This window comes from Anomaloglossus baeobatrachus, chromosome 4, assembly GCF_048569485.1.
Source record: "Anomaloglossus baeobatrachus isolate aAnoBae1 chromosome 4, aAnoBae1.hap1, whole genome shotgun sequence".
Classification (NCBI taxonomy): Eukaryota; Metazoa; Chordata; class Amphibia; order Anura; family Aromobatidae; genus Anomaloglossus; species Anomaloglossus baeobatrachus.
This window is the reverse complement of record NC_134356.1, coordinates 701,674,584-701,697,037: the sequence shown is the minus strand read 5'-3', so window position 1 is coordinate 701,697,037 and position 22,454 is coordinate 701,674,584. Positions and strand designations below refer to the sequence as shown.

At 42.0% G+C, this 22,454-nt stretch overlaps 1 protein-coding gene across 2 annotated transcripts in view; it reads right to left on the bottom strand.

Moving 5' to 3' along the window:
- The window catches only part of TFR2 (transferrin receptor 2), an 82,933-nt gene extending 62,198 nt beyond the window's left edge, over nucleotides 1-20,735 (bottom strand). The window contains exon 1 of one of the 2 annotated variants that reach the window (XM_075346750.1): nucleotides 20,666-20,735. In XM_075346750.1, coding sequence (XP_075202865.1) covers nucleotides 20,666-20,698 — 33 coding nt within the window. In that variant the 5' untranslated portion in view covers nucleotides 20,699-20,735. Of the gene's footprint in view, nucleotides 1-7,399; nucleotides 7,607-20,665 lie in introns of those variants that run through there. The other variant, XM_075346748.1, reaches the window with a different exon arrangement.
- Between the last annotated feature and the right edge of the window lie 1,719 nt (nucleotides 20,736-22,454).

Here is a 22,454-nt window from a genome sequence, read left to right as displayed (position 1 = left end):
ACAAAAGGGTCATCACTTATGTCAATAGGTACCTACGGTACACCAAGAGGAATCATCACAATTACATGATGAGGACCAAAGTTCAGGTTCGGGCAGATAACAATCCTCTGGCCCACTTCGAGAATGCCACGCTGGAAGCTTTGGAACAATGGTGGGTGGCTCACCTGGCGAAGTTTGTTTTACCATCCATTATCTATCCGTTACTGAGAATACCAATGCCAATTGGCTGTCAAAAGTGACATTGGAGACTCCATAGAGGGACCACAAGGAATGTCTAGAAGAGGTGGAGAGCCAAGATTTTGATAAGTTTATTCCTCCGGTGGTAGTGACCCAGTCAATTGGGAGGGTCTGCATGCTGCCTTGGTCCCTGGGAAGGACCAATGGAGAGTGGGGCACACCCAAGATGAAGATGTGGGGCTGCAACAGATGAAGCCCTGGGTAACCCAAAAGGAGAAGCCCAGCAAGATGGAGATCAGCAACCTTGAAACCGAGATGAAGATTGTCCTGCATCCGTGGGATAAGCTGCAGGTTCAAGAGACTATACTGTCTCGTAAGAAACAATGGTGATCCAGAGGTGAGGTGGCAGGTGGTTGTTCTAGGGAGTGTGGCCCAGTAGATATCTAGATAAGCTCATGAATTTGGGGCTCACTTTGGACTGGCAAAAACCTACCAAATGGCTGCAGCTTTAGGTGTACTGCCCCCAGCTGGAGTCTGTGGTGGAAGACGTTTGTCGGCAATGTCGACTGTGCAAACTCACCAAAAGCACTGAGCAGAAGACACCCATCCAGACCATACAAACCAAAGATCCATTGGAAGTATTGATGATCGACAACCTCCTCGTAGGACAGTCGGCTAGGGGGCCGCAGTATAGCCTGGTCATGACTGATCACTTCTCCAAGTTTGCCGTGGTTACCCCTACTAAAGACCAGACCACCAAATCTGTAGCGCAAGCTGTCTGTCAAGATATAATCTGGTTGTATGGGTGCTGGGCGAGAGATCACATAGCTAAATTTGGAGCACCCAGAGAACTTAATGAAGTGGACTACCACCTCATGGGTAAAAGAGCATCATCAACGACTGAAAACTATCCGGCGATTGGCCGGCCAGCAGCTACAGAAAAGAGTGCACACTGGTCAAGATCCAATCCAAGAGCTACCACTTCAGCCTGGAGACCGAGTGCTAGTACAAGAAAAACATGCCAAGGGCAAGCTGAGTAAAAGATAGGAAGTAGAAACTTATTGAGCAAGTGCATGCTGACGGTCTGGTCTACAAGGTGCAAGTCATGAGTGGAGCATCTGACCCAAGAGTTCTACACCTGAGCATGCTGCGGCCATGCCAATCCGAGGTCCTTCCAGCTCCACCACCGAAAGAAAGTCCTTCCCCACTTCCTGAATCCATGCCACCCAGGTTCTATGATGACTAAGATTTCTAGACTGTTCCTGATGCAGTGGGGGGTCCTCAGCCTGCTGGTATCAGTGACCCGATGGACGAGCCACTACCGCCTCCTAGAGAAGAAATACACCCGAAACCCCCTGAAACACCAGCAGCAACCATCCCTCTGGATGATAAGCCAGGTCTCATTAGATAGTCAAGACCACCGGTGATCCCAAAGGTCTACTGCAGTTGCTGCAACTGTTGATCAGTTTACTTTGTCTATGCTGTCGAGTCCATTTTTCCCTTTTTCATGTGCTTGTGCGTATGCTAAGCGCTCCCTTGCTTTGCTGTGGGACTGAGAGAGGCGAGGAAGCTGGATGCTCTTCGCTGTGGACCTTGATTCAAGAATTTTAAGCGTTCAAGAAGTTATTTTTGTTTGCTCTTGACAGTTCTGACATCATTATGGTTGAGGACGGCGAAGGTGGGGAGGTGTGTAGGGGGTGTCGCCACTACGAACGGATAAGAACGCCATATCTTTAAGAGACAGTGCTCCCCTGTGTTATGTGGACTAGCCGGCCGAGTGGGTGCTCCCCTCTGAACTATGCAGTAGGATTAACGATGCCCAAAAAGTGCGGGAAGAGGAGAAAGAGCAGGAGAAGAGCTGAGGAACAGGAGAAGTCAGGTCGCTTAAATTGAGAAAGAGGTGACACTACCAGAGAGACTGCCCGAGATGCAGACTTAGAGCTGAAGTTTATACACCATATTCCTGCACCAAATCTGCATCTCCTGACAAAAAAAATTGCGTCACTACCGCATCAAAGCCACATTGTGTTTTGATGCATTTTTTTGCCAGAAGATGCAGATTTGGTGCAGGAATACGGTGTATACATGTAAATGTCAGCCAGAAGATGCAGGTCTATGAACTCAGGTCACCTCAGGTGAGGTCACTGAGTTCAATGAGGTCACCTTAGGTCAATTCATCTGCGGTCACAGGTAGAGGACCGTGGGAACCTCCAGCTGTGACCTCAGATAAACTGAGTGACGTCTCCGCTCACAACTGAGGTTCAGTCATTCTCTCCCTGAAGCCACAGCGTGCAGACATGTTCGGTGCCCGCACACTGTGACTTCAGTATGTAGCAGAGCTAAAATCATCGTGGGACCTCGTCATCGTGTGAATTACGTCGGACCTGGGTGTTTTGGGGGCTAATAAAGGGGTAAAAGAGGGTGGTGGGTTTTTTTTGTATTTTATTTCAAATAAAGCATTTTTTCAGTGTTTTTTGTTTTTCTTTTCACCTACAGATTAGTAATGGGGGGTCTCATTCCCGCCTCCCATTACTAATCTAAATCTTAATGGCAGCTGTGATCTGTCATTAACCCCTTATTACCTCGATTTCCACCACACCAGGGCAATCAGGAAGAGTCTGGTAAAGTGCCAGGATTATCGCATCTAATGGATGTGGCAATCCTGGGCAGCTGCAGGCACCTATTTTTAGGCTGGGTGGGCCCAATAAGCATGGGCTTCCCTAGCCCGAGTATACCAGCCCCCAGTTGCTCACTTTGTTTTGGATTGAGTCTGGTCCAGAAACATGTTTTTTTGTTTTTTTTTTAAAAGCTGGTCGGACCCACTGATCCCGGATATCTGGGGGTTCGCCCATCACTATCGGAAACACTTTTGGAGACGGTATTATGGTAGAGAAGTGAATATTAAATTCATGGGTGACAGCTGTGCTGGAGATTCCTGTAATCAGCATAAGTGCACCTCCCTCAAAACCCGTGACATCTGTGGCATTGTGCTGTGATAAAACTTCACATTTTACAGTGGCTTTTTTATTGTGGCCAGTCTAAGGCGCACCTGTGCAATAATCATGTGTCTAATCGGCATCTTGCTATGCCACACCTGTGAGGTGGAGGATTATCTCCGCAGAGGAGAAGTGATCACTAACACAGATTGAAAGTAGTGAGACCTTGTGTCCATAGAAAAAGTCTGCGCTCTCAGAGGTCAGCTCATGAAATATGGGAGGAAAACAAAAGTGCTGTGTTTAGATTTAGTTCAGTGAATAATATACAAGTAATACATTACACGTGTTATTACATACAGCAGCATGTAAAAGTCTGTGCACCCCCGGTCAAAATGACTGTGATTGTGAACAGTTCAGCAAGATGAAGATGAAACGATCTCTAGAAGGCAGAACGGTACTGATGACGCATTTCCTTCGTATTTTAGGAAAAAAAAAATCATCCTTTACATTTTTTAAATTAACATAAAAGGAAAATGGGCTGATGCGAAAGTTAGGGCACCCTGCATGGTTAATACCTAGTAGCACCCCCATTGGCAGTACTGCAGCTTATAAACGCTTTTTGTAGCAGCTAAGAATCTTTCAATTCCTATTACAGGGATTTCCCTCCATTCTTCCTTGGAAACGTCTTCCAGTTCTGGGAGATTCCTGGCTCGTCTTGCATGCACCGCTCTTTTGAGGTCTAGCCACAGATTTTCAATGATGATAAGATCAGGGGACTGTGAGGCCATTGTAAAACCTTCAGCTTGTGCCTTTTGAGGTCATCTACAGTCCCTGACAGAAGTTCTGTCGCTTATCTATGTTATGTAAATAAAAGCTTATAACCTGACTTTAAATTCATCCATTGGTTTTATAAATTACTCTTTTGAAAGCTGAAACCCTCCCAAATTTGGTTTAGGTTATGAAAATAAAGTTGCTGCAAAGCTGAAATATTGATCATTTACTGAACACAGAAAGGCCAGATTTTGGCAAGACAAAAGTTTTGTCGCCTTGTCATATAATGCACCCAATCCTAGTTTACATCCTCACCTGTGCTCACTAAATGATCAGTTAATTAGTGGTTGTGTATAAAAAGAAACCCAGCACCCCAGACCTTCACTTGAACTGCAACTTGACCTCTGACAACATGCCAAAAATCCACCCTTTGACCAAAGCCTTGATTATCAAGAGGCTGAAGACCAGATCCACTGCAGAGGTGGCTGCACCTTTAATGTGTCTCAGCGTCAAGTACAAAGAATTAAAAAAAAGATTTGAAGATACTGGAGATGGTTTTGACAAGCCCAGGTCCGGCAGACCCCGCAAGAAAACTGCTCAGGAGGAACGTTTGTTGGTTAGAAAATCCAAAGCCAGCCCCTCTTCCACTGCAGCAGAGCTCCAACAGGCCTGGTCACCTCAAGTCCCTGTGTCAACTAGAAGAGCTTGTAGGATTCTGTCTCGAAATGGCCTCCATGGTCCAATCAGTGCCCAGAAGACAGCACTAAACAAAAGGCAAAAAAAAACGTGTGGCATTTGTCAAGTCCCACAGTCTGCAAAACAGATGGACGCTGGAAAAGTGGCAGAAGGTGGATTTCGCTGATGAATCTTCGATTGAATTACACCACAGCCGCCGCAAATACTGCAGGAGACCTACTGGAGCCCGTATGGATTCAGAAAACAGTTAAGTTCGGTGGTGGAAAGATCATGGTCTGGGGTTACATTCAGTATGGGGTGTGCGAAACATTTGCAAGGTGGAAGGCAATATCAATAGCCTAAAATATCAAGAAGTATTAGCTACCTCTTATATTCCCAATCATAAAAGGGGTCAAATTCTGCAGCAGGATGGTGCTCCATCTCATACATCCATCTCTACAACAAAGCTCCTCCTGGAAATGAAGATCAAGGTGCTCAAGCACTGGCCAGCCCAGTCACCAGACATGACCATCATTGAGCATGTTTGGGGTAGGATGAAAGAGGAAGCTTGGAAGACAAAACCAAAGAGTCTAGATGAGCTCTGGGAGGCATGTAAGATGCATTCTCTGCTATTCCTGATGACTTCATCAATAAATTGCATGAATCATTGTTGAGCCGCATGGATGCAGTCCTTCAAGCTCATGGAAGTCACACAAAATATTACATATGGCTCTAATAGCACCACAACTTCATTCACCAATGTTATGCCACATATCTTTGTATTAGTAGTTAATTATTTGTGTGAATTTCACATTACTTTTTGTGGGCGACAAAATCTGACCTTTCTGTGTTCATTAAATGATTAATATTTCAGCTTTGCAGCAGCTTTATTTTCATAACCTAAACCAAATTTGGGAGGGTTTCAGCTTTCAAAAGAGTAATTTATAAAACCATTGGATGAATTTAAAGTCAGGTTATAAGCTTTTATTTACATAACATGGATAAGTGACAGAACTTCTGTCAGGGAGTGTATGGGGATTTTGACTTGTATTTAGGATCATTATTCATTTGTAGAAGCCATTTTCTCCTCTTTTTTCTTCTCTTCTCTTCTTTTCTTCTCTTTTCAGCTTAAGCTTTTTACAGATGTGTTATGTTTGCATCAACAATATGTTGAAATTTCATTGAATTCATTCTTCCCTCTCCCGTTAAATGTTCCCTGTGACATTGGGTGCAACACAATCCCAAAGCATGATTGATCCAGCCCCATGCTTAATGGTTGGCGAGATATTCTTTTCCTGAAAATTCTGTGCTCTTTTTTTCTGCACCCATACCTTTGACAATTGTGGAGAGTTCTAACCTAATTGGTCCACGGGACGTGTTTCCATAATGCATCAGGCTTGTTTAGATGTTCTTTTGCAGAATTCTGACGCTGAATTTTATGGCGAGGACGCAGGAGAGGTTTTCTTCTAACGACTCTTTCATGAAGGCCATATTTGTGCAGGTGTTTCTGAACAGCAGAACAATGTACCACAAATCCAGAGTCTGCTAAATGTTCCTGAAGGTCTTTTGCAGTCACACAGGGGGTTCTGATTTGCCTCTATCAGCAGCTCTCACATAACTGTTCCTTGGTCTTCCAGACCTTACATTGGCCACCACTGTTCCTGGTAACGGCCATTTCTTAATTACATTTCGACCTGAGGAAAGGGCAACTTGAAAACACTTTGCTATCCTCTTATAGTCTTCTCCTGCTTATAGTCTTCTCCACCATTTTCATTTTCAGAGTGCTAGGCAGCTGCTTAGATGAACCCATGGCTGCTGGTTCTCAGCACAAGGTTAAAGGGGGTTTGTTTTGCTGTGAGATTTGCATCACCAGCCTTTCCTAATGATGATAGTTAACAAGACATAACCTTAACGGGATATTAAAGGGCTGAAAACTTGGTAAGTTACCTGAGCAGACAAATCTCTAAGGGTGCCAAAACTTTTGCATCTGCCCATTTTCCTTTTGTAATTTTTAAAGTGTGAAAGATGAAAATAATTTTATTTATTTTTTTTAGCCCAAAATACAATGGAAATGTCCAACTGTAACGTTCTGCCTTTTAGAGATCGTTTCATCTTCAACTTGCTGAACTTCTTAGTGACATTGGACATACTGGGTCTGTCCTGGCTGTCTGGGCCTTAATGACCAAGGATGTACCCAGTACGTCCTGGCAATCATGAGGCTTCATGCTCTCTGCCCCCGCGATCGCCTCCGGGTCTGCGACTTATCTTGTAGCCGAGGCCCGGCTCTCATCGCCTGTTGCGGTGCCCGCGCTGCACTTGGCATGTTTAACCTCCGAAATGCTGTGATCAATAGCGAGTGCAGCATTGAGGAGGCAGGAAGAGGATTGCGCTCCTCTCCCAGTCAATCAGGTCCCATTAATACGATCACAGAGACTTGTTTGCTGCCATGGCAACCCCGGGTCACCCATCTATGGATCGCCTCACACACCATGCTGTATCCATGAGGGGTAAAATGTCAGAGCTGCGAGTGCAGCACCGACATATAATACACTGCAGTGATCGAGCACCGATAAAAGAACAAAAGAATTCCAATAAATATGTAAAAAAATAAACAAAAAACTGCACATATTTGTTATTGCTGCGTCCATAACAACCCGAGCTATAAAACTGTCACACAAGTTAACCCCTTCAGTGAACACAGCTCTGAATCCCACCCCAATGGGAGACAGAAAGAAGAGGGGATCCCTAGCAGTCCTGTCCCCCACACAAGGTATCGTCCGATATATATCGTGGCCAGGACCCACAGACCTCGAAGTCTCCTGACCAAACATGGTGCTCACCTCTGTCAGTGGAAGGGCGGAAGCGGAGGCGTCTGGAGGTTCCCCTGGACGGCATAGTCCTGAGTCCAAGGAGCAGACCCCGGCAGTGGTCCCCGGAGCGGCATGTGTGGGTACTTCTGGGTTGGGACTGCTGGGGCAAGATGGTGCCACAGAAGAGAGACCGGGAGCACGATGCTCTGGTGCTGCGGACATTGTGCTGCGACTAAGTTCCTCAGGCGTAGGTTCCTCTTTGACCACAACATCCCGGAGGACAGTGCACCCTGAGCATCCTGTGGATCCCCGGCTTCTTTCCTGCCCCCATGCTTGGCGGCACTCCCAGATCCCGGGAGATAATGGGACACACAAAGCATTGGGAGCCACAGTCTCCAGCAGCCGCCACTGCCCCCTGCGAGGCGATGCTGAACACTCAGGGGTCCTCCAAAGATCGGGTGGACTTTAATGAGTTAAATTATAAAATCAAATACATCCTCACGAGGGAGGATATTGAGCAATATGTCTCCCATGTAGAGAGTTATATAAAGCAGAACCGATAGCGCTGAGCGATGAAGCACAGCTCTGGGAAGAGAGGAGCAATAGTCGAAACCTCCACGACTTCTCTGTCTCAAAAGATGGACACTCATGACGACACCCTCATATCATCTACAACATCCAACAGACCAACTAGACGACGCAGAAAACGGGGGACGGCATCACAACATATGCCGGGGTCTGCCCGAGACAAGGAGGCCAGTGAGCAAAACAGTGTAATTCTGTCATCAGAGCGCCCCCTGGATACTGACCTCCAGCTGGACCTAGGGCCTTGGGCCCCAAATCATTGGATCCTTGCACCCCAGGGTCGTAATCTGTAGGGTGCATCGTTATCAGCAAAAGGATGAAATAATGTTGCACGCCCGCACTGCTGGGAATCTACAATATCAGGGATACCCAGTCCAGATACTCCTGGATCTCTCCAAATGGACTCTACAGAATAGGAAGACCATAAAACCGTCCAGATACTCACAGGCCTCTCAAAATGGACTCTAAAGAAAAGGAAGACCCTGAAACCGTCCAGATACTCCGGGACCTCTCCAAATGGACTCTACAGAAAAGGAAGGCCCTGAAATCGTCCAGATACTCCCGGATCTCTCCAAATGGCCTCTACATAAAAGGAAGGCCCTGACACCGTCCAGATACTCCTGGACCTCGCTAAATGGACTCTACAGAAAAGGAAGGCTCTGAAACCGTCCAGATACTCCTGGACCTCGCTAAATGGACTCTACAGAAAAGGAAGGCACTGACACCGTCCAGATACTTCCGGACCTCTCCAAATGGACTCTACAGAAAAGGAAAGCCCTGACACCGTCCAGATACTCCCGGACCTCTCCAAATGGCCTCTACAGAAAAGGAAGGCCCTGAAACCGTCCAGATACTCACAAACCTCTCAAAATGGACTCTAAAGAAAAGGAAGACCCTGAAACCATCCAGATACTCCTGGACCTCTCTAAATGGACTCTACAGAAAAGGAAGGCCCTTAAACCGTCCAGATACTCCTGGACCTCTCCAAATGGCCTCTACAGAAAAGGAAGGCCCTGAAACCGTCTAGATACTCCCGGACCTCGCAAAATGGACTCTACAAAAAAGGAAGGCCCTGAAATCGTCCAGATACTCCCGGACCTCTCCAAATGGACTCTACAGAAAAGGAAGGCCCTGACACCGTCCAGATACTCCTAGAACTCTCCAAATGGACTCTACAGAAAATGAAGGCCCTGACACCATCCAGATACTCCCGGACCTCGCGAAATGGACTTTGCAGAAAAGGAAGGCACTGACATCGTTCAGATACTCCCGGACCTCAGCGAAATGGACTCTACAGAAATGGAAGGCACTGACACCCCTCCTAGAAGTGGTCTGTCAGCACAATATCCCAGATACATTTCATCTGAGGGTCCAATATTTGGGCAGAATTCATGCCCTTACCCATCCTAGAGGCATCAACGCTTTTATGTGCCACTCTCCGTTTCCTGTAATTGATGATATGTGACTAGCCCCAATTACCCACGGGTCTGCATGAAGAAGGTCCACCCCACCCATTCCCTCAAAGGCGAAGAGCACCCAGGAGGAGAAATGAAGAGATGTGATTGGTGAAAGAAGGTCCACTCCTGTGGTACTCCTGCCCCTCTGGGACCTTAGTTGTTATGCCTGAGTCCCTCCTTCTATCGCTATCCCCTCCTGATGTGTTGGGGCCGTCTGCCTCCATTCCTGAATGCATCTGATTGGACTAGCCCGGACTTGTAGATTCTATTTAGGACTGACTGGATCTCTGGGGGTGTGGGAGGGCTCAAGGGGTTATCCTAAGAATCTCTACCTCAGGCAGAAGGCGGTGTTATCTAACGTGGCTCGGCATGGGCTGGAGAACCACTTTATTGCCCATGGCTGTGGTGGAGAGGTTCATGCTGCCTCCCTGGTTCCAGATGTGTAGAATACGTCCTAGTAATATATATATAGTAGGATTGCTCTCCGATATACATGCCTGCCATTGTTATAGGTTACAGGCCGGGGTCTGCCCGGTCTGGAGGAGGCCGGTGACCCCCGGGGGTAGTATACCTCGCTGGACGTGGTATAGGACTATACTTCTATTCCCCCACCAATATCTTCCCGTCCCTCTTCCATTTCTTTCTCCTTTTTTCTCTGCTTTTCCCTTTCTTTTCTCTCCTCTGCGCCCATTTTTCTTCTTTACCTATACTCCCCTTCCTTCTTTTGTCCTGCCTTTATTTCTGTCCCTTTTCTTCTACTTTCCCTCTTTCTGTGGGCGCGGGGGCATTATTTACAGCAGACGGGTGAACCTGCTGAGATAGGGTGACTGTCGGCACTAAAGCGCGGATCCTTAAAGAGGTTTACACCCTCCTCAGAGGACCGGAAAACACTTCACAGCGGGTCCTGTTCCTGATATACGGGACAGACGCTTCACAAAGTGGCTCCACAGCGCCAATATGGAGTCACGTTCACGAGGGGTATCTATAACAATGCATAAAAATCTAAATCACACAGTGGTGGACTGGAGTCTGGACCCAGATGGCAGATATGTAATGCTGAAACTCAGAATCTGTGCTACTATGTGCACGATAGCGGGACGGTACGCGCCCAACCAGGATCAATTTAAAGCTTGTTCCTTCCTGAAGGTCTTGACGGAATTTGCAATTCTTCACCTGCTGTTGATTTGTTTATTCTACCTTCCAAAGATTGCAATATGGTGTGGCTCACATTTATCCTGCGCTCTACACTGAGCATTTACACCGGGGATTACATTAAATCTCTGAAAAACATGATTCAGATCAAATTTTTAAAAGAAAATCCCCTGTAATGAGGCAGAGGAGTCACTGTGACCTCACGTCTGGCCTGTGGTGCGGCGGTGCCCATCTTTTTATGCCCTTTTTCACGTGTGCACAAAAGTGCGGTCATCAACAGTTTTGTTCACTTTTAAAAAGACGGACAGCGAGGAACAGAGGCCGAACAGAGTGCGGAGTAATTCTGCTGCCTCATTAGTTTATGGATCCGTCAGGGTTTCACTTGAATCACGTATTTTGGAGATTATAACCCCGATGTAAGCGCTCAGCATAGAGCACAGGATAAATGTGATCTGATCCAAAATGTTCTGTACCAAAATCACCACCAAATAGTATTCACCTCAATTCACAAAAAGTAACCACTCAGGTCCATCATCTGTTAACAGAAATATAGGGGCGTCCACATTACTGGTGGCACAAAGGCTATGGAAAAATACTATCACCCCTCAAAAAAGAAATCCAGCAAAATCTGTGCTCCCAAATCAAAATGCCCCCCTCTCTTCTGAGCCCCACAATGTGCCTAAACCACAGCTAGCGTACACATGTCTGGCACTGTTATAGTGAGAAGAGCCCGCTTAATTTACGGGGTGCAGGTTTCCAGAAGCACAAGCCGCACACAATGTACAAGCACTACAATGTATGGGCACTACAAGGACTTATTTGCAATTTTGAATTTTGCAACATTCACTGCGTTTGACACAATGGGTGTTTTCCAGAGACTAAATAATCAGTACACATGTAGGTGAACTCTCAGAGGGGTGTAATTTCCAAAATGTGGTCATTTAAGGCAATTTCTTCTGTTTTGTCACTGAGGGGCTCTGCAAAAAGAGTCCGCAACTGTTCTAGGAAAATCCATGCTGGCGCTGCTTCCCTCCTGAGCCCTGCCGTCCTGCTAAACACTACTGTACAGTCACATGTGGGGTATTCCCACACTCAGGAGAAATTGTGCCACACATTATGGGGCCTTTTCTAACTATTTGCCTTGTGAAAATTGGAAATTTGGGGTTAAAATATCATTTTAGTGGTAAAATGTAATTATTTTTCTTCACCGCCCAATAGTGTAAAATTTTGTGACACCTGTAGTGTCATTATGCTCACTGCACCCCTGGATGAATTAATTGAGGGGTGCAGTTTGTAAAATGTGGTCACTTGTGGGGGTTTCTGCTGTTCTGGCCCCTCTGGGACTCTGCCAGTGTGACATGGCGCCCGCAAACCATTGCAACTAAATCTTCCTCCAATATGGCGCTCCTTCCCTTCTTCACTTTGTACTGCATCTCAAAAGTAGTTTTCAACCACATATGGGGTATCGGTGTACTCAGGAGATATCAGCAGATACATACGTGTATCATATATAGAGGAGGATATGGATATATGATGCACAGGTAATAAGTTACATGGGTGGTTACATACATGTATTATATATAGAGGAGGATATGGATATATTATATACAGGTAATAAGTTACATGGGTGGTTACATACATGTATTATATATAGAGGAGGATATGGATATATGATGCACAGGTAATAAGTTACATAGGTGGTTACATACATGTATTATATATAGAGGAGGATATGGATATATTATATACAGGTAATAAGTTACATGGGTGGTTACATATATGTATTATATATAGAGGAGGATATGGAGAGACGCCTAACAGCTCCACAACACCGGATGCCCCCAGTTATTCTGTCCCCATTGTTCCCCGTTCCTCTAAGCCACCACATGTTGATACCCGTGTTAATGTGCCTCCAGTTGCTTCTACTGCACTTTCTGGAATACGCCGGGGAGAGGAAGTAACAGAGCGCAGGTGTTATGTTTGTAGGCATCCCGGGCATTTGCAGGCCTCATGCCCAGCCAGGCCATGGAGGAATCATCCTCAAACCCCTACAGCACCTTCAGGTGGGAGCCGGCCTCCAAGTTCCCCTACCCCTTACCCAAGAGGACGCCTTGGATGGAGGGAGACCCAGCTCAGATGCTATCAATGTGGACAGCCAGGGCATCGGCAAGTCTCCTGCCCAGCTGTTCAAATGAGGACTGATCCTGCACCCAATCGGATTGTTAATTATTTACAGCCCAGTGCCATGGAGGAAGATGTGGCACCGTTATGTGAGGACTGGCCTAGTGACTCAGCCCCCCATGTTGCACCACCAGGAGTTTACGGGGTGCGACCCGCAGTTATGACGACTTCTGCTCATCGAGGTAAGCACTTGCAGGAGGTTGTGCTGGATGGACAGAGACTTGTTGGATTTTGTGACTCGGGTGCTTTCCTCACACTGGCTGATCCCCGAGTGGTTCGGCCTGAGGCAATCCATAGAGGACCTGGGATTGTTATTGAACTGGCTGGTGGACAATGGAGGACTATTCCCACAGCCACTGTGGATCTGAACTTTGGTTTTGGGGTCAAGCGATGTGTGGTTGGGGTGATGGGTGGTCTGCCTGCAGCTGTTCTCCTGGGCAATGATGTGGGAGAGCTACGATGCCAATTCGTGGCTGCATGAAGCCACATGTAAGTAACGCTCTGCCTGTGTGTACTTAACCAGTGACCTGTAGAGGTCCCTAGTACGTACACAAGTTGGGAGGGGGAGGGATTGTGAAGATGTAATTTACCCTCTCACTGTATATGCTGTGATACTATGTCATGATATGTATATTTCCCTGGTTGTATTAGTTGTAATTCATGTATTTCCTTGGGGGAGCTACTGATCTCAATGTGTCTCTCTCATACAATTGTAGTCTTGGCATCTAATGTGATTATGTAAATAGCCTGTCCTCTTCTTTCCAGAGTTGTGTATCTAATCTGTAATTGCATTGGCCAGTGAAGGAATAGTCATTGTTCTGCACAGCAGGGGATCCCTTCATCTACTGTGGCTGGCAGACATATCGGAGCCCTGTGATGGACCAAACCATTGATGATAGGATGTGTGACCCCCACCCCCTGAACATGGTGGGCTGGTCAAGGAGCACAGACAATGCATTTCCCTTTTTGTAACTTCAGAGTGAGCTGAAACTTGAAGGGAGCAGGAGCTCCAGCCTGTGTGGCTGTGGACACGGACGGAGCTAGGCCTGTGTGGTGGCCCGTGGGATTGTGTGGAACTCTTTGGACTACTGTAAGGACGATTGCTTTGTAATCCGGTCCGAGGATTGTCGGGAAGGGCCCCCGAATCTGTTTTACGTGGACTTATCGTGTGCTGTTCCAGTGTTCTTGTGAATAAACCTGTTGGATCGTTCCTCGGCCTGTTGTCTCTCCTTGCTCTGCTGTACACCCCCGTCACAATTATATATAGAGGAGGATATGGATATATTATATACAGGTAATAAGTTACATGGGTGGTTACATATATGTATTATATATAGAGGAGGATATGGATATATTATATACAGGTAATAAGTTACATGGGTGGTTACATACATGTATTATATATAGAGGAGGATATGGATATATGATGCACAGGTAATAAGTTACATGGGTAGTTACATACATGTATTATATATAGAGGAGGATATGGATATATGATGCACAGGTAATAAGTTACATGGGTGGTTACATACATGTATTATATATAGAGGAGGATATGGATATATGATGCACAGGTAATAAGTTACATAGGTGGTTACATACATGTATTATATATAGAGGAGGATATGGATATATTATATACAGGTAATAAGTTACATGGGTGGTTACATATATGTATTATATATAGAGGAGGATATGGATATATTATATACAGGTAATAAGTTACATGGGTGGTTACATACATGTATTATATATGGAGGAGGATATGGATATATTATATACAGGTAATAAGTTACATGGGTGGTTACATACATGTATTATATATAGAGGAGGATATGGATATATTATATACAGGTAATAAGTTACATGGGTAGTTACATACATGTATTATATATAGAGGAGGATATGGATATATGATGCACAGGTAATAAGTTACATGGGTGGTTACATACATGTATTATATATAGAGGAGGATATGGATATATAATATACAGGTAATAAGTTACATGGGTGGTTACATACATGTATTATATATAGAGGAGGATATGGATATATTATATACAGGTAATAAGTTACATGGGTGGTTACATACATGTATTATATATAGAGGAGGATATGGATATGTAATATACAGGTAATAAGTTACATGGGTGGTTACATACATGTATTATATATAGAGGAGGATATGGATATATGATGCACAGGTAATAAGTTACATGGGTGGTTACATACATGTATTATATATAGAGGAGGATATGGATATATTATATACAGGTAATAAGTTACATGAGTGCTTACATACATGTATTATATATAGAGGAGGATATGGATATGTAATATACAGGTAATAAGTTACATGGGTGGTTACATACATGTATTATATATAGAGGAGGATATGGATATATGATGCACAGGTAATAAGTTACATAGGTGGTTACATACATGTATTATATATAGAGGAGGATATGGATATATTATATACAGGTAATAAGTTACATGGGTGGTTACATAAATGTATTATATATAGAGGAGGATATGGATATATTATATACAGGTAATAAGTTACATGGGTGGTTACATATATGTATTATATATAGAGGAGGATATGGATATATTATATACAGGTAATAAGTTACATGGGTGGTTACATACATGTATTATATATAGAGGAGGATATGGATATATTATATACAGGTAATAAGTTACATGGGTGGTTACATACATGTATTATATATAGAGGAGGATATGGATATATTATATACAGGTAATAAGTTACATGGGTGGTTACATACATGTATTATATATAGAGGAGGATATGGATATATTATATACAGGTAATAAGTTACATGGGTGGTTACATACGTGTATTATATATAGAGGAGGATATGGATATATGATGCACAGGTAATAAGTTACATGGGTGGTTACATACATGTATTATATATAGAGGAGGATATGGATATATTATATACAGGTAATAAGTTACATGGGTGGTTACATACATGTATTATATATAGAGGAGGATATGGATATATTATATACAGGTAATAAGTTACATGGGTGGTTACATACGTGTATTATATATAGAGGAGGATATGGATATATTATATACAGGTAATAAGTTACATGGGTGGTTACATACATGTATTATATATAGAGGAGGATATGGATATATTATATACAGGTAATAAGTTACATGGGTGGTTACATACGTGTATTATATATAGAGGAGGATATGGATATATTATATACAGGTAATAAGTTACATGGGTGGTTACATACATGTATTATATATAGAGGAGGATATGGATATATTATATACAGGTAATAAGTTACATGGGTGGTTACATACGTGTATTATATATAGAGGAGGATATGGATATATGATGCACAGGTAATAAGTTACATGGGTGGTTACATACATGTATTATATATAGAGGAGGATATGGATATATTATATACAGGTAATAAGTTACATGGGTGGTTACATACATGTATTATATATAGAGGAGGATATGGATATATTATATACAGGTAATAAGTTACATGGGTGGTTACATACATGTATTATATATAGAGGAGGATATGGATATATTATATACAGGTAATAAGTTACATGAGTGCTTACATACATGTATTATATATAGAGGAGGATATGGATATGTAATATACAGGTAATAAGTTACATGGGTGGTTACATACATGTATTATATATAGAGGAGGATATGGATATATGATGCACAGGTAATAAGTTACATAGGTGGTTACATACATGTATTATATATAGAGGAGGATATGGATATATTATATACAGGTAATAAGTTACATGGGTGGTTACATACATGTATTATATATAGAGGAGGATATGGATATATTATATACAGGTAATAAGTTACATGGGTGGTTACATATATGTATTATATATAGAGGAGGATATGGATATATTATATACAGGTAATAAGTTACATGGGTGGTTACATATATGTATTATATATAGAGGAGGATATGGATATATTATATACAGGTAATAAGTTACATGGGTGGTTACATACATGTATTATATATAGAGGAGGATATGGATATATTATATACAGGTAATAAGTTACATGGGTGGTTACATACATGTATTATATATAGAGGAGGATATGGATATATTATATACAGGTAATAAGTTACATGGGTGGTTACATACGTGTATTATATATAGAGGAGGATATGGATATATGATGCACAGGTAATAAGTTACATGGGTGGTTACATACATGTATTATATATAGAGGAGGATATGGATATATTATATACAGGTAATAAGTTACATGGGTGGTTACATATATGTATTATATATAGAGGAGGATATGGATATATGATGCACAGGTAATAAGTTACATGGGTGGTTACATACGTGTATTATATATAGAGGAGGATATGGATATATTATATACAGGTAATAAGTTACATGGGTGGTTACATACGTGTATCATATATAGAGGAGGATATGGATATATTATATACAGGTAATAAGTTACATGGGTGGTTACATATATGTATTATATATAGAGGAGGATATGGATATATGATGCACAGGTAATAAGTTACATGGGTGGTTACATACGTGTATTATATATAGAGGAGGATATGGATATATTATATACAGGTAATAAGTTACATGGGTGGTTACATACATGTATTATATATAGAGGAGGATATGGATATATTATATACAGGTAATAAGTTACATGGGTGGTTACATACATGTATTATATATAGAGGAGGGTATGGATATATTATATACAGGTAATAAGTTACATGGGTGGTTACATACATGTATTATATATAGAGGAGGATATGGATATATTATATACAGGTAATAAGTTACATGGGTGGTTACATACATGTATTATATATGGAGGAGGATATGGATATATTATATACAGGTAATAAGTTACATGGGTGGTTACATACATGTATTATATATAGAGGAGGATATGGATATATGATGCACAGGTAATAAGTTACATGGGTGGTTACATACGTGTATTATATATAGAGGAGGATATGGATATATTATATACAGGTAATAAGTTACATGGGTGGTTACATACGTGTATCATATATAGAGGAGGATATGGATATATTATATACAGGTAATAAGTTACATGGGTGGTTACATATATGTATTATATATAGAGGAGGATATGGATATATGATGCACAGGTAATAAGTTACATGGGTGGTTACATACGTGTATTATATATAGAGGAGGATATGGATATATTATATACAGGTAATAAGTTACATGGGTGGTTACATACATGTATTATATATAGAGGAGGATATGGATATATTATATACAGGTAATAAGTTACATGGGTGGTTACATACGTGTATTATATATAGAGGAGGATATGGATATATGATGCACAGGTAATAAGTTACATGGGTGGTTACATACATGTATTATATATAGAGGAGGATATGGATATATTATATACAGGTAATAAGTTACATGGGTGGTTACATACATGTATTATATATAGAGGAGGATATGGATATATTATATACAGGTAATAAGTTACATGAGTGGTTACATACATGTATTATATATAGAGGAGGATATGGATATGTAATACACAGGTAATAAGTTACATGGGTAGTTACATACATGTATTATATATAGAGGAGGATATGGATATATTATATACAGGTAATAAGTTACATGGGTAGTTACATACATGTATTATATATAGAGGAGGATATGGATATATTATATACAGGTAATAAGTTACATGGGTGGTTACATACATGTATCATATATAGAGGAGGATATGGATATATTATATACAGGTAATAAGTTACATGGGTGGTTACATACATGTATTATATATAGAGGAGGATATGGATATATTATATACAGGTAATAAGTTACATGGGTGGTTACATACATGTATTATATATAGAGGAGGATATGGATATATTATATACAGGTAATAAGTTACATGGGTAGTTACATACATGTATTATATATAGAGGAGGATATGGATATATGATGCACAGGTAATAAGTTACATGGGTGGTTACATACATGTATTATATATAGAGGAGGATATGGATATATGATGCACAGGTAATAAGTTACATAGGTGGTTACATACATGTATTATATATAGAGGAGGATATGGATATATTATATACAGGTAATAAGTTACATGGGTAGTTACATACATGTATTATATATAGAGGAGGATATGGATATATGATGCACAGGTAATAAGTTACATGGGTGGTTACATACATGTATTATATATAGAGGAGGATATGGATATATAATATACATGTAATAAGTTACATGGGTAGTTACATACATGTATTATATATAGAGGAGGATATGGATATATTATATACAGGTAATAAGTTACATGGGTGGTTACATACATGTATTATATATAGAGGAGGATATGGATATATTATATACAGGTAATAAGTTACATGGGTGGTTACATACATGTATTATATATAGAGGAGGATATGGATATATTATATACAGGTAATAAGTTACATGGGTGGTTACATACATGTATTATATATAGAGGAGGATATGGATATATTATATACAGGTAATAAGTTACATGGGTGGTTACATACATGTATTATATATAGAGGAGGGTATGGATATATTATATACAGGTAATAAGTTACATAGGTGTTTACATACATGTATTATATATAGAGGAGGATATGGATATATTATATACAGGTAATAAGTTACATGGGTGGTTACATACATGTATTATATATGGAGGAGGATATGGATATATTATATACAGGTAATAAGTTACATGGGTGGTTACATACATGTATTATATATAGAGGAGGATATGGATATATGATGCACAGGTAATAAGTTACATGGGTGGTAACGTATATGTATTATATATAGAGGAGGATATGGATATATTATATACAGGTAATAAGTTACATAGGTGGTTACATACATGTATTATATATAGAGGAGGATATGGATATATGATGCACAGGTAATAAGTTACATGGGTAGTTACATACGTGTATTATATATAGAGGAGGATATGGATATATTATATACAGGTAATAAGTTACATAGGTGGTTACATACATGTATTATATATAGAGGAGGATATGGATATATTATATACAGGTAATAAGTTACATGGGTGGTTACATACATGTATTGTATATAGAGGAGGATATGGATATATTATATACAGGTAATAAGTTACATGAGTGCTTACATACATGTATTATATATAGAGGAGGATATGGATATATTATATACAGGTAATAAGTTACATGGGTGGTTACATACGTGTATCATATATAGAGGAGGATATGGATATATTATATACAGGTAATAAGTTACATGGGTGGTTACATACGTGTATCATATATAGAGGAGGATATGGATATATTATATACAGGTAATAAGTTACATGGGTGGTTACATACATGTATTATATATAGAGGAGGGTATGGATATATTATATACAGGTAATAAGTTACATGGGTGGTTACATACATGTATTATATATAGAGGAGGATATGGATATATCATGCACAGGTAATAAGTTACATGGGTGGTTACATACATGTATTGTATATAGAGGAGGATATGGATATATTATATACAGGTAATAAGTTACATGGGTGGTTACATACGTGTATTATATATAGAGGAGGATATGGATATATTATATACAGGTAATAAGTTACATGGGTGGTTACATACGTGTATTATATATAGAGGAGGATATGGATATATTATATACAGGTAATAAGTTACATGGGTGGTTACATACGTGTATTATATATAGAGGAGGATATGGATATATTATATACAGGTAATAAGTTACATACGCTATTACAGAGTATATGGAGCTGCACTTACCGCTCGGTGGAATATCTTTTGCAATGGTTCCATCTCTTGTCCTGCAGAAAGTGAGAGAGATGTCAGATATCTGAGTGACCCACATGTGTATCCACCCAGGCGGTGTCCACTCCCATCCACAATCAGACATGTAACGCGCCAATACGTGACCTCAGAAGCACCGACTGTTAGGTGGCAACTACACCAGACGAAGGGTTAAGAGGGGAGAGAGGGAAAAATAATCCAAAGCAGTAAACCAGTAACAGCTGATATTATGGTGGTGGCACTGGTGGAAGATATCATGGTGGTGCCACTGGTGGAAGATATCATGGTGGTGCCACTGGTGGAAGATGATATCATTGTGGTGCCACTGGTGGAAGATATCATGGTGGTGCCACTGGTGGAAGATATCATGGTGGTGCCACTGGTGGAAGATGATATCATGGTGGTGCCACTGGTGGAAGATATCATGGTGGTGCTAGTGGTGGAAGATATCATGGTGGTGCCACTGGTGGAAGATATCATGGTGGTGCCACTGGTGGAAGATATCATGGTGGTGCCACTGGTGGAAGATATCATGGTGGTGCCACTGGTAGAAGATGATATCATGGTGGTGCTAGTGGTGGAAGATATCATGGTGGTGCCAGCGATGGAAGATATCATGGTGGTGCCACTGGTGGAAGATATCATGGTGGTGCTAGTGGTGGAAGATATCATGGTGGTGCTAGTGGTGGAAGATATCATGGTGGTGCCACTGGTGGAAGATATCATGGTGGTGCCAGCGATGGAAGATATCATGGTGGTGCCACTGGTGGAAGATATCATGGTGGTGCTAGTGGTGGAAGATATCATGGTGGTGCTAGTGGTGGAAGATATCATGGTGGTGCCACTGGTGGAAGATATCATGGTGGTGCCACTGGTGGAAGATGATATCATGGTGGTGCCATTGGTGGAAGATATCATGGTGGTGCCACTGGTGGAAGATATCATGGTGGTGCCACTGGTGGAAGATATCATGGTGGTGCCACTGGTGGAAGATGATATCATGGTGGTGCCATTGGTGGAAGATATCATGGTGGTGCCACTGGTGGAAGATGTCATGGTGGTGCCACTGGTGGAAGATATCATGGTGGTGCCAGCGATGGAAGATGATATGGCTTAGTTGTGGCAGTTCTAGGTGAAGTGACTATTGTGGTGCTAATTATGGAGCTATTATGTTGGTGCCAGTGGTAGAAGAATTGACCAAGGTGATGCCCATGGTGGAAGCTGATGCCATGATGGTGCCAGCGGTGGAAGCTGATGCCATGGTGGTGCCAGCGGTGGAAGCTGATGCCATGGTGGTGCCAGCGGTGGAAGCTGATGCCATGGTGGTGCCAGCGGTGGAAGCTGATACAATGGTGGTGCCAGCGGTGGAAGCTGATACAATGGTGGTGCCAGCAGTGGAAGCTGATACAATGGTGGTGCCAGCGGTGGAAGCTGATACAATGGTGCCAGCGGTGGAAGCTGATACAATGGTGGTGCCAGCGGTGGAAGCTGATACAATGGTGCCAGCGGTGGAAGCTCATGCCATGGCGGCGCCCCTGGTGGAAGATGATATTATGGTGGTGCCAGTGGTTGAAGCTGATGCCATGGCGGTGCCAGGCACTACAATATGGTGAAAAAAAAATTATTTTATTTTTTACAGCAGTTAGTCCAAGAAACAAAGACGTTTCGGTCTAAGTTCAGACCTTCACCAGTGAGAAGCTGCTGCCGGTGGGAAGCTGCCGGAGTGCGGCGCTGTGGGTGCGCGCGGTATCCACCGCTTGTAGTG